Here is a 14,037-nt window from a genome sequence, read left to right on the forward strand (position 1 = left end):
GGGCCACAGCAGTAAAAATGTTCCTGTGATGGGATTCCAGGATCTAATCCTGGGATGGCAGGTTTAGCTGAAGATTGGGATCCATAAAGGCTTGAGAAATGAGGCAACTAGGAGGCCAGGAAAGTGTCTGGATACCTAGGCTACTTTTAGTGATCTAGTTTCCCATGAAGTGGCTGGAGTGATAGCAGAGCAGGTAGGGTATTTGCCTTGCACACAGCCACCCCAGTTCGATTCCCAGCATCCCATATGGTCCCCCTGAGCACTGCCAGGAATCATTCCTGAGTGCAGAGCCAGGAGTTACCCCTGTGTATTGCCTGTTGTGACCCAAAAAGAAAAAAAAAAGTTTCCCATGAAAAGGTGAGTTGCGGCAGTAAGGAAGGGATATTGGCAAAAGAAAATGCCTATTTCCTGTCCATCTGAGTTTGAGACCTAAGAGGAATGATGGGTACACAAAGCAAAATATTCTCCAAATAGCCTTGACTGCAACCTGATGATGCATCAGAGAGAAGAGCTCCCTTTGTCACATACTGCTGTATTCCAACACATTGCTAATATATGTCATCAAATTCATCCCAGCAAGTCCTCACAGTGATGGTGGAAAACAAATTCCAATTCACCCTATTCCATCTGACTTGGAGAGGTGGGGGTCTTGGGATCAAGGATACAGTGAGTAAAGCACAAAGTCAAACAGTAGACACATTATATGTTGTTGTTGCTGTGATTGCTGTTTTTGGGGGGCCACATACGGTAGTGTTTGGGGGCCACACAGTGTTGTCCATCAAAGCAGGTCCTCAAAAATGCAATGCAGGCATGCTACCATGGATCCACATGCTCAGACTCCTCCAATATTTTTTAAATACTATGCTTCTTCATTCAGTTTTGGGGGAACACACCCAGCAGGTCTCAGGGCTTACTCCTCGCTCAGTGCTCAGGGATAACTCCTGATAGGGCTTAAGGGACCATCTTGGGAATCAGATATCCAACCCAGGTCAACCACATGCAGAGCAAGGCAAGCTCCTTTCCTACTGCACTATTACTCCACACCTGCCTCCAATATTTTAACACCAAAACCACCTCACTGTTTCAGTAGTTTCCAAACTAGGTTCCACAAAACTTAAAAGGCATCACAGTGGCTCTAGACACTCATTTTCTTCCTTATGAACTGAAGTCTCTTTATTCTTTCAAAAAAATCAAGGCCCTCCCGTTGATCGTCGATTTGCTCGAGCGGGCCCAGTAACATCTCCATTGGAGACTTTGTTGTTACTGTGTCTGGCATATCGAATACTCTCGGTAGCTTGCCGGGCTCTCCGAGAGGGACGGAGGAATCGAACTCGGGTCGGCCATGTTGGCCGCTTGTAAGGCGAACGCCCTACCCGCTGTGCTATCTTTAGTTACCATTAAATTACAAAAGTATTCATGATTTTAAAAAAAGTATTCATGATTGGGTTTTAGACATACAATATTTCAACACCAATCCTTTCACCAATGCCCCCTGCCCTCTACCAGTGCCCCCCACTCCCACACTCCCACATGCCTACCACCCACCAGTCTGCTGTGATATATATATATACATATATATATATCACATATATGTGTTGTAATGTAGTTTATAGTACCATTGCTGTTATGGTTTTGTACCTAACACTTTATCCACTCCTCTCAGTTGATTGCTTTCCTCCACCATAGCTTCCCTCCACCAAAGATATTGCCCCCTTCCTGTCCTCTCCCCCAGTGCCCTTAAGTGGCATGTTTACTACTGAATACCAGTTCTCCTCAAGCAAATTGGGAGGACAGTGACAGTGACAGTGACCAGTTCTCTTCTTTGTTTCCATTGCCTTTGGGTATTCATTATTCCTCCATTAGGTTTTCTTCTGTCCCACATATGAGAGAGATTTTTCTGTGTTGGTCTCTCTCCCTCTGTCTAATCCATTTCTTCACTCAGCAAGGTACACTCCGGTTCCATCCATGTAGCAGCAAATTTTGTGATTTTACCATACCTTATGGTTTCTCAATACACAATATTCCATAGCATGTATGTACTATAGTTTCTTTGTCCAGTTATCTATTCTTGGACATTTGGGTTGTTTCTAGATTTTTATAGGAACTCGTTTATAGAGTCTCTAGGATGTTATAAATATATTATCATGTTATCTGCAAAAGTGTTTGACTTCATTATCTCCTATCTGGATGCCTTGATATCTTTTTCTTGCCTAATTGCTATGGCAAATACTTTCAGTACAGTATTGAATAGAAGTTTCGAGAGTAGGCAACCTTGTCTTATGCCTGACCTCAGAGGGAAGGTCTTTAGGTTTTTCCCCATTGAGTATAATGCTTGCTGTGGGCTTGTGGTAAACAGCTTTGTGGTAAATGACTCTGTTGAGGAAAGTTCCTTTAATTCCCATTTTATTGAGAGTTTTTATCATGAATGAATACTGGATCCTGTCAAATGCTTTCTCTGTGTCTACTATATGATCATATGATTTTTCCTTTTCCTTTTATTGATATGGTGTATTACATTGATTGACTTGCATATGTGAAACGATCATTGCATTCCCAGATGAATTCCACTTGGTCATAGAATATGGTCTTTACACTATGAAAAGAAATAGAAACTGGGAGTATTTCTATTTCTTCAATTTCCTGGAAGAGTCTGCAAAGGATTAGCAGTAGGTTTCTTTTAAAGGTTTGAAAGAACTCACTAGGGAGTCCATATAGACCTGGGCTTTTGTTTTGGGGTAGGCTTTTGATTACTATTTCAATTTCTCCAAAAGTGATAGGTATATTCAAGCGTTTTCTATCTTTTCATTTCAGCTTTGGGAGGTTACAGGAGTACAAGAATTCATCCATTTCTTCTAGGGTCTCTCATTTTGTTGTATAAAAATTCTCGAAGTATTCTCTGATGATACACTCAATTTCTGGTATCTGTTGTGACATCCTCCTTTTCATTTCTTATTTGGTTTATTATGGTTCATTCTCACTCTCGTTTTTTGTGAATCTTGCTAGTGGTTTGTCCATCTTGCTTAGTTTTGCAAAGAACGAGCTCTTGGTTTCATTGATCTTTGGGATTGCTTTCTCAGATTCCAGGGTGTTCTAATTTTTATTATTTCCTTCTGCATGCTTTGGGCAACTTTTGTTGGCCATTTTCCTGAACTGAACTTTTTAAAAAACTAGTAGCAGCTACTCACAAGTTATACGACATTGGAGGCGACCAATACAAGAACAATTGTTAGCAAATTGAATTTTAGATAGCTTACAAGAAAGCCTCTCCTACCACGTATTTAGACACATCCTTGCACTTCTTATAACTGTGTCATTATTAGGAGGACTTCAGCTCTGTTGTTGGGAAGAAGATGCTGTTGCTTGGCTAATCCTCGTGATGAATATTAACTTATGGAAGATGGTGTAAATAGGGACATAAGTAAAGCAAACATGTGCTGCACTTCAATCAATGCACAGTCATGCTCAAACACATCACTTTGGAACAGGCTGCAATGTTGGCAAAGGAAAGCAGTAGTGAATGCCTGAGTGGCTGCTTATACCTGGAATGGATTCTATTAGTGGGAGTTGAGGGTTTCTAGGATTGGTAATTGAATATTAACTGTGAAAGGCAAGCTGTTGAAGCAAACTGGTGGCCATGTTTCTCTATTTCTTCATGTTTCCTGAATAGTGACATGAGAACTAGAGGCTTGACCAGGTTCAAGTTTATAATTTTGACTTTTTTATTTGTTTGATGAGTCATCATTAGTGATACTGTTTCTTTCTACTACATGGTAGCAGAAGGCACACAAGATCCACTTGTAGCGATGCTATCATTAATATTTAGATTCAGGTGACACCAATGTGATATCACAATCACAATATTTCCAATCACCATTTGCCTCATAACTTTAGCATTGAGACTTTGGCAGGAAGGCACACCTGGTGGTACTCAGGACATACTGCTGGTTCTGCACTCAGGATCACTCCTCGCAGGTTCAAGGGACTATATGGGGTGCCAGTAATTGAATCCGGATAGGATGCATGCAAGGCAACCTCTCTACCCACTGTACTGTCCACCTGTCCCTCTAGTGTCTATACTTTGTTAGCATAAATTATTTAATTGATAATTTTAATAATAGTAAAATTCTATTTTTTCTACATTTAAAAACGATGATCCTAGGCTACAGGGAGTTAGTCAAATCCAGAATGTTGTTCTATTTTAATCTACAATGGACATGTGATTGACATTTGGAAATCAAATCAAGGACCAACTGTTTAAATTTTTTAAATAGATTTTAGAGATAAACATAAACAATAAAAATTAACTAGGGAATAGACATTATAGAATTATGATTATATTTTCATATGTGATAATAGTCCTTTCCATTAGATAGTATTAATATATATACCAGTGCAATGAAATGACACTTCAGATTTGCTTTAAAATGCTCCATCTCCCCACAAAAAGAGCTTTAGAGAAAACAAGAATAGCATAAATTTGATGGTTGTTTCAATTGGATTGATGCACATGGTTGTTGTAATACGTTTTTTGGCCTGTATTATCCTTCATAATAAAGTGCTTTTTAAAATAAATTCAACTATTGGACTAGGTCCAGAAGTAGCTAAAAAATAATTTCCAATGGCGTACAGAAAATCAAGATTTTCTATCACTCCCTAGAGTATATGCACTCAAATTTTGTTTTGGAGGAGGCAATCCTGGGTGTGGCTGGAGACTGGACAATCTCTACCACCTAAGCCACATCCTCTGGCAAGTGCATAAATAAATTTCACTGTCACTGTCCTCCCGTTGTTCATTGATTTTCTCGAGCGGGCCCAGTAACATCTCCAGTGTGAGACTTTGTTGTTACTGTGTTTGGCATATCGAATACGCCACGGGTAGCTTGCCAGGCTTTGCCGTGCGGGCGAGATATTCTCGGTCGCTTGCCGGGCTCTCCGAAGGTAGGGCATTTGCCTTGCACGCAGCCAACATGGCCGACCCGAGTTCGATTCCTCCGCCCCTCTCGGAGAGCCCGGCAAGCTACCGAGAGTATCTCGCCCGCACGGCAGAGCCTGGCAAGCTCCTCATGACGTATTCGATATGCCAAACACAGTAACAAGTCTCCGAATGTTACTGGGCCCGCTCGAGCAAATCGATGAACAATGGGGTGACAGTAACAATGCTCCCTGCCAGAACACCATAAATTTAATTTGAAAAATAAACCTTCAGCTTACTTCAAAACACCACTTAAGATGTATGGAAGTATATATCCTGATGTTCTAGAATTGTTCTAGAATGTTAAAGCCTGGAGGTTTTTTTCCTTCAATTTTTTTTTTGTTTTGTTTTTGATTTGGGGCCATACCCAGTTGTGCTCAGGTTTTGATTTTGGGCAACACTAACTCCTGGCTCTGTGCTCAGGGATCATCCTTGACAGGGTATGAGGTACCATACATGGGTGCCAGCAATTAAACCCAGGTTGGCCACATGCAAGCCAAGCGCCCTACCAGCTGTACTATACCTCCAATCCCTCTTTACTTTCTTTTTACTATTTTTAAATATTTTTTATTTCATTAAAGAACAAAGTTACTGATAACTGGGTTTTAGACTTATAATATTTCAACACCAATCTCACCACCAGTGTCAACTTCCCTCCACCGGTGTTCCCATACTCCATCCAAATCTGCCACCCCACTCCTCACCTTGACAGACACATTACAAAGTTCAGTGATTGCAACTTAGATCTCATGGTTTCTGTGTTGTTAAGCTTGTGTCTTGGATATATAGCTATACCACTTTCCCATATCACCAGTATAACCAAAGTCCTTACCCCTGCTCCCTTTACTTCCCTTTTTTGCTTTCTTTTTGGGTAATCAATAGATTAACATAGATATAGTACACTGACCCATTATTATCATTGAATCTTCCATAATATATTCCATCCAGTTAGCATCAAAACATATCTCAGTGACATGTGGTTTGCTCCATCACCAAGATCTGTTTCTCTTGAAGGGAATTCTTTCATTGACTAGAGATTCTTTATAGAGACTTCCATTGTCTTAACTGGTGGTTTGGGGGCCAGAGAGATGGCACAGGGATTAAGGCACGGGTATTACTATGGCTGACCCAGTTTGATCTGTTGCACCCCATATGGTTCCCAAGCATCACCAGGACTGATCCCTGGGAACAGAACCCAAGAGTAAGTCCTAAACACAGAGTTAATAGCAAGTCCTGAGCACAGCTGATCTGGAGCAACCAAACCAAAAAATAAAATGAAATGAAATAAAACGAAGAGATGAGTGAGTCACAGCTGGTGGCAGTTGGGGCTTGGAAAGACAGAACAGGGGTTAGGGCAATTGCCATGCATGTGGCCAACTAAAATTTGATCCCCAGCAACCCATACGGTCCCCTGAACCCCTCCAGGAGTGATCCATCAATGCAAAGGTAGAAGTAAGCCCTGAGCACTGTTGGATGTGGCCCAGAAACCAAAAAACAGAATGGAAGCTAAAATGAACCATTTGAAAATGACATTTGAACTCTTGTCAAGCTCTTCCACTGATTGTTCTTTCATTGTTGGTAGTTTCCTTACATTCCACTGGTTTTCCCAACCTATCTCAGGATCCATCTGCGCAACCCATTCCTTAAAGGAAAGTATCCTTATTCTTCCATCTGAAAATACAATGAAGCACTTGGAACAAGTTTTACCTTTTGAAAGGAAGTAGGGAGGGGATATTCAAATCAAATTCAACCAGGAAGATTTAGGCCAGTATGTGGGGTGTTAGTAAAAGTAGAGCAAGGAATCACAGCACATGTTCTTTCTTCTGTCAGGGTAACCAGGAAGGGAAAGAAGAGAGTCCCAAAAACCTTGGCAGGGCTGGGGACATAGCTCAGTGGTAAGAGTACAAGCTTCACATGTTATGAGGAACTAGTTTCCATCCCCAGCACTGCAAATCAACAATGAAATAAAATTCATAATTCCTTTATAAAAGGAAAAAGCAAGCTCTCTCCTCACCAGAGTTCAGGGGCCTCACATAAGTTCAGAGTAGATACTTATGTCCAGATCATAAGTCACTTGAAACTTCCAAGCTTCCTAAAAAGGCTGTCACAATGGTCTACTCATGATTTCCATTCAGTAAAGCTTAGGGGGAAAGGGGTATTCTAGATCTTCCTTTTCAATAGAATTTTTACCATATCATTTCATCAAGGGGGTGTAAGATCTTCCCCTGGAGAAGGCCAAACAAACAGAACTGACAAGCCCTCACCATACCTTCAAGATGTGTTCATTGGATGCCTTGTCATCAGGGGACACATACAAACGGATGAAGACAGAATTGCTGTATTGACCACGAAATGTCGCCAGTGTCTGCAGAAGGCTGAACTTCCTCTCTGACCAAACCCCTTCAGGGCCAATATTAGATTCAAGAACAGGCCAGCGGAAAGGCGAGTGCCGTAGGATGTGCAGCAAGGGTTTTGCATCTGCTTTTTCAATCGCTTCTGAAAGGAGCAAATACGAAGGCAAAGTTAAAACTGCAAGCTGAATCGCCAAACTAGAAAGCAAGTGCATCATCTATCTTAAGAGAACATTCTCCTAGGCCTTGGCTTAATACTTCAGCTGTCGGGAGAGGTGCGATGGGCTGGTCATAACTATAGAGACATAACTGCCTGTGACTCATGCTGCAATGTGACTGTCTAAACCTGGTGCTCTTGCCTGGCAGGAGAGCTGACTAGGGAACCTGCAGGATATTGCCTACAATAAAACGGAGGCTCATTCCAGCAACCCCAGCCAATGAGTGATGGTAAACTGACAATATGCTGCTGGGCTAAGAACAACCCTAACTAAGGGAAACTGCGCAATAAAGCTAATCATCCCCCCTCCCCGCTGAAGAGGAATTCAGGCTTCAGACACTTTTGTCATCTTTTATTGCCCCATTGTAGCTCACCAAGTACTAAGCCCAGAACCTAAACCAGTTAACACTCTCAAAGGCACTGGCCTGGAGAAAGCAGAGCAGGTTTTGTAAAAAGCCTCGTTTGGGGCTGGAGCAATAGTACAACAGGTAGGGCATTTGCCTTGCAAGCGTCCAACCCACGTTCAATCCCCGGCATCCCATATGGTTCCCTCAAACACTGCCAGGAATAATTCCTGAGTGCAGAGCCAGGAGTAATCCCTGAGAATCACCAAGGTGTGACCCAAAAAGCAAAAATGAATAAATTTTAAAAATCACAAAATAAATAGAAAATCCTCGTTTAAGTCCAGTTGTATTCAAGATGCTCAAACAAGCCTAGAGCACCGGGAAATATGCCTGCAAAGTGGGTAGAAGAGCAGGACGTGTTTGGCCCTCTTGGGAATCTGGGATTTTTCAGCACCAGTAGTTTCCTCAGGACATAACATTCACAAATGTCCCCTTTCCCAGACTCCTTCTCAGACCATATCTGGCTTGGGCCTCTGGTTTTTGGAATACCTACAATGAGCTAGTCTTTGGAACACACCCCAATTTCTCATACTAATTCATAACCCAAAGAATACATGCCATAGGGGGCCATGCCTAGTGGTGCTCAGGGGTTATTCCTGGCTCTGCACTCAGGGATCACTCCTGACGGCACCATATTGGATTCTAGGGATCAAACCTGAGTTGACCGTATATAAGGTAAGCACCGTATCCATTGTAGCTAGCTCTCTGGCCCCAACAGAAATAAAATTGTTTCCATCAAGCCAGCAGCAGAATATTAAAACAGAGCCAGTTAAATCTACACATTGGACACTGTTCCTCTCCTTAAACAATACTTTTAAACATAGAGAATATTCTTAGCAGCTCTCTTTTTCCTTAAAGAATATATTGAAGGATAGTACAGCAGGTAGGATGCTTGCCTTGCATGCAGCTAGGTTCTGTTCAATCCCCAGCATCCCATATGATCCCCCAAGCCCACCAAGAATGTTCCCTGAGTACAGAGCCAGGAGGAAGCTCTGTGCACAGCTGGGTGTGCCCCCCACCAAAAATGTCTTTAAACATTAATACAACTGTGAAGAATCAGGTGATAGTTTATTACTCACTCTCATTCATGCAAGACGAATAGAGTATTTTGGCTTTCTGTATGGCTTCGGTGTCCCGCCTCCTGCTGATTGATTTCTCCAAAAGTGCTAGGAAGGTTGAGGAAAGGTTCATTAGTATCTACCCACACGTGTGCCACACTAGAGGTCATTTGATCATCACGGGCCTGGCCTCCAGAAAATTAAATGTAAAGACAGACAACCCTGGAAAAGACATCTATAAAAGATATGCAGACGGCAGGGCCAATTCTAAGTTGCTGGAGGTAAATAAAAGTAATTTAACATTCTCTTCTTCTAAGGTTCTCCTAAGTCAAAGAAAGCAAAAGTTCAATTTCCAACTGTGATGGGACCTGCTGCAGGGGTTAATGTTTTCTGCCACCTACACAAAAAGAAACAGAATTCATTTATTCAAGAACCAAAAATAACTGCATCCTGTTCCTTGTTTCTGCACTGAGTAATATTCTCAACAGAGGCAATTTCACCAGGGTCGGGCTTCTTAAGATTTCTTCATAGTCTGGCCTCTTGGGGAGGTCACCTGGAAGAAATTTCCCATTAGAAGTTTTATTCAATGTTGCATAAACATGCTGCAGGTATGGAAGAAGCTGTTTGGACAAGAAATGGAAAGGCGAGATTGAAAAGTCTACCCAAATCTCCCGAAAACTTGCCCATTTATACATTCCAAGTCCATGTAAATAAGGCCGTGGATATAGAACAGTTGCCAACATCGACAAAAGCCCACCTGGAAAAATTATTTTCTATTTATAAAAGCATTTAATGGGCACTGTGGGAAAGGACGTGGTCACTACTTCATTAAATATGGAAAGAAGAAAGCCAAAGCTCAAAAAAAAACCCTCTACCCAAAAAGAACCCCTTGGACAGAGTTGAGGGTATCAATTTACCAACATGAAGCCAAGACAAAGAATCCTTTTGTGGCACCATGGCACTGCCTACACCAAGCCATGTCAGATTGCCATTGTCAAAGCATTTGGGGTTTATTTCTGAAACAACCTAGCAGCCGGTGTGACATGATGATACAACAGATGCTCCGTCAGTACTCGGAATAACTTCAAGTGACAATGTGCAGTGCTGATCAAATTAATAATTACATAGTCCCAGAGGAGAAATCTACTTCTAAACTAGAAGCTTTGTAGTTCCCAAAAATGCAACCCACAGCCCTTGCCCAGTTTCTCATAAGAACTTGTACCTCTCAAGCGTCCATCTAACTAGATAGGTTCAAAGAAATAAGCTGATTGTGGAGGTGTACAATTATTTCAACTCTTTTGGTATTGTTTTTGCAGTAACACAGCAATGAAAGTGAGATAACTCTCCACAAGGATAAAGAATGGAGATCTATATGCTTTTATATTTCCATTTTGGGGCCATCCCCAGCTGTAAACATGGGCTTATTCTTGGCTCTGCACTCAGGGATCACTCCTGGGGGTCTTGGGGAAGCAGAGAGAGGCGATCTGCATGGGGTGCTGGGGATCGAACCCAGGTCAGCCACGTTCAAGGCAAAGGCCTGCCTGCTATACTACTGCTCTAGCCCCAGTACTTTTTTTTTAATGAGCAGAAAATTCTCTGTGGGTGGCGGGCGGGGGTTCTGGTGGTGCTCAGGGTCACTCCCAGCTCACTGCATGGAGATTTAAGCCAAGTCTCCTGCAGACAAGGCACATTCTCCAGCCTGGGAGCCATCTCGCCAGCCCTTGAACAGGAAGTTGTTTAATCCCACTGCATAGCATACACTTTCATTTAAATCACACCATGTGCCTTTCCACTGTGTGGCCTCTGACAGTCATTGGATGGTTGGGGAGGAAGATCTCGAAGTAAATCATCTGAATATCATTAGGGTGTGGTGTTATTTTCAGAGGATAAATGTTCCACAGGCTGCAAATGTGAAGGTGTAAGGACCTGAAGCAGCCATGAGAACAAAAGAACTCCAAGCATGGACTACGTATGTAAATGTGCATCCAAGGCACTGTATCATACAATGACAAACAGCACATTCATATATGGAATAGGACAATCCACAGGCCATGGGGGGGGGGGGGACATACACTCATTGATACTCTGATGCTAATCCTGGCTCTGTGCTCAGGAGTAATCCCTGGCAATGCTCAGGGAACCATACGTGGTCACGGCGATTCAAACCAGAGTTAGCTGGATATGAGGCATGAGCCTTAACTCCTGTACTATCTCTGCCTTCCCAGCAACCTCCAGACCTTAATCATGCACACAAATACCAATAATCTGTGTCTGCTGAAAATCGGTTCTCTGTACCAGAATTCAGCTATCACAAATTCCTTATCACGGTCTCTCCCTTCTCCTTCTCTTTGTACCCAAGCCAGCAGGAGAGCATTTGTATGCAGACAGTGATGTGGCAATCAGTTGGCAGCATCCATTTTATTTATCTCTGTATTTGAATTAGTGGTAAGAGGAATGAAATCGAGCCTGGAGAGTCATTAATGAGCAGAAAACAAAGCCTGCCTATCAAAGGCAATTACTCAGGTTATTAAAATGTCCCTAAAGCGCTGAGAAGGGCTTCTGGGTCACCCCTGCAAGGGCATTCCCATCATCTGCATTGTTTATTGGAGGATTTCTCTTCCTGCCCACTGTCTCCCGACATGCTGCTATTCACAATTGGGTTAGGAGAGAAAAAAGAAAATCCCACTTCATGAAACCCTCCAGTGCAACAAACCTCAGACTTTAAAATTGGTTTCAAGGTACTTCTGATCATCACATCGCAGTGTTATATATGTTGCTATTTTCTCATGCTCACACAAATAAAGCCTTGAAAAAGACGATGGAAAAGATGTCAAGGGGATTGGCTTTCGATCACAAACATGGGCTCAGTTGCAGCTGCTTTGTACCTGGAACTTCAGCTATTTAATCGAAGGTTCAGTTGCATCCTTCTTCATTTAGATAATAGTCCTAGATCCCAGGGCTGCAGTGTGGATCAACTTGGGGGCATGCAGACTTCCCCAGCAGTGTTCAGGGACCCAGAGGCCACTCCCAGTAAGTCTCGCCCAGCAGTGCAAGCCCGAGAGTTGGATGCCTCGACCTAGCTATATGGTGCTGCTTGGGTCCACTCAGGCTAAACCCAGTGGTGATCAGAGGCCATGCGGTGGCAGGGATGCAACTTGGGGTTTCAGCATGAAAGCATATGTTCTAGTGATTTAAGCCATCTCCTAGGCCTGCGCACAAACTTTTAATGAACAGAAAGTCCCTAGTTCAATGTCTGTAAACATGATCAGTGATCAATCAATGGCGGCTTACACAGCACTACAGGCTGAGCCAGCCTGTTCAAAATTGTAAAATCCTCAAGCTTCTTTTCAGTGCTTACTCCAGAAAGATTTTTTTTCCTCCTCCCTCAACAGGATATGGAAGCCAAAGACCTGACACTAACCCAAGACACGGCCAGTGTGTGTGCAGGACAATAGCACTTCCCCCAACCATGGAGGTGTCAAGGCTCCATGTCAAAGGCAGTGCAACTTAGAAAATGATTTTTTTTTACATTTCTCATCCTGAATTGGGCATTTTCATTTTTTAATATAAAACTTTTCAATAAAAATATCACATGCATGTAGAAGAATACACTAGGGCTTTTAGAAACCCATATTGCCACCAGAACATGGCGCCCTTGGCAACCCTTGGCAACCCTCACTTCCAATCCCTCTGAGAGAAGACAGTCAACATCCTTGTTTGTGAAATGCTTACTCCAATCTATTCCGCCCCCCCCCCCCATTTCTATTAGGTAATCTGAGTGGAAGTTCTTTATGCTTTTTACACTCAAGTCCTTTGCTGTATATTTGTACTGCAAAATCTTCCGGAAAGGGGGAAGTAACTTCATAGATCAGAGCGCATGCTCTGCATGTAAGAGATCTGGGTTCTATACCTGGTACCACATGGTTCCCTGAGCACCCCCAGGAGTGACCCACGAGCACAGAAATAGGAGTAGCCCCTGAGCCTCACTAAGGAAATAAAGCCTTCCCCCCAAAAAATGAAGTTTCTCCTGCTCCAGACTTTATATCCTTGGGATATTTTAATATATTACATAAAAAACTATGGCAGAGGCTGGAGAGATAGCACAGCGGGTAGGGCGTTTGCCTTGCATGCGGCCGACCGGGGTTCGATTTTCAGCATCCCATATGGTCCCCTGAGCACCGCCAGGAGTAACTCCTGAGTGCAAAGCCAGGAGTAACCCCTGTGCATTGCCAGGTGTGACCCAAAAAGCAAAAAAAAAAAAAACTATGGCAGAGCCTGGCAAACTATCCGAGGTATATTCAATATGCCAAAAACAGTAGCAATAATGGGTCTCATTCCCCTGACCCTGAAAGAGCCTCCAATATGGCAGCATTGGGAAAGATGAGTAAGGAAAGGCTGCTAAAACCTCAGGGCTGGGACGAATGGAAACGTTACTGGTGCCCACTAGAGTAAATCAATGAACAACAGGATGACAGTGATACATAAAAAAATAATAGGTTTCATTTTAGTATTGTTCATTTTATCCATTTTTTCCATTCATGGTTAGCATATTTTCTATCCTCTTTAAGAAATATTGGGGCTGGAGCGATAGTACAGTGGGTAGAGTGTTTGCCTTGCACACGGCCAACCAGAGTTCGATTCCCAGCATCCCATATAGTCCCCTGAGCACTCCCAGGAGTAATTCCTGAGTGCAAAGCCAAGAGTAACCCAAAAAGAAAAAAAAAGAAGTCTTGGGGCCAGAGATTTAGTACAGCAGGTAGGGTCTTGCTTGGAATAAGGCCAAGGGTTCAGTCCTGGACATCCATTGGTTTCCCCCCCAACATACATACACCAGCCTGGATAAGAGTAATTCCTGAGCTCAGAGTCAGGAGTAAGCCCTAAGCACTCCCAGATGTGGCCCCAAACAAAGACAAATAAAAGGAAATCTTTGCCTTTTGTTTGTTTTGCCTTTGCCTTCATGCACAAGGACATGGAACTACTATACTGTTTTCCTATAGAATCCTAATTGTGTCCCGTTTACATCTAAAGTTCATGT

At 42.7% G+C, this 14,037-nt stretch overlaps 1 protein-coding gene across 2 annotated transcripts in view; it reads right to left on the reverse strand.

Moving 5' to 3' along the window:
• The window catches only part of PHEX (phosphate regulating endopeptidase X-linked), a 258,980-nt gene that overhangs the window by 207,766 nt on the left and 37,177 nt on the right, over positions 1-14,037 (reverse strand). For both annotated transcript variants that reach the window (XM_056131276.1, XM_056131277.1), the window contains exons 4-5: positions 9,024-9,110; positions 7,242-7,468 (exon numbers count right to left, since the gene is read on the reverse strand). In XM_056131276.1, coding sequence (XP_055987251.1) covers positions 7,242-7,468; positions 9,024-9,110 — 314 coding nt within the window. The remainder of the gene's footprint in view (positions 1-7,241; positions 7,469-9,023; positions 9,111-14,037) is intronic.

This window comes from Sorex fumeus, unplaced genomic scaffold (genome assembly GCF_029834395.1).
Source record: "Sorex fumeus unplaced genomic scaffold, SorFum_2.1 ptg000086l, whole genome shotgun sequence".
Classification (NCBI taxonomy): Eukaryota; Metazoa; Chordata; class Mammalia; order Eulipotyphla; family Soricidae; genus Sorex; species Sorex fumeus.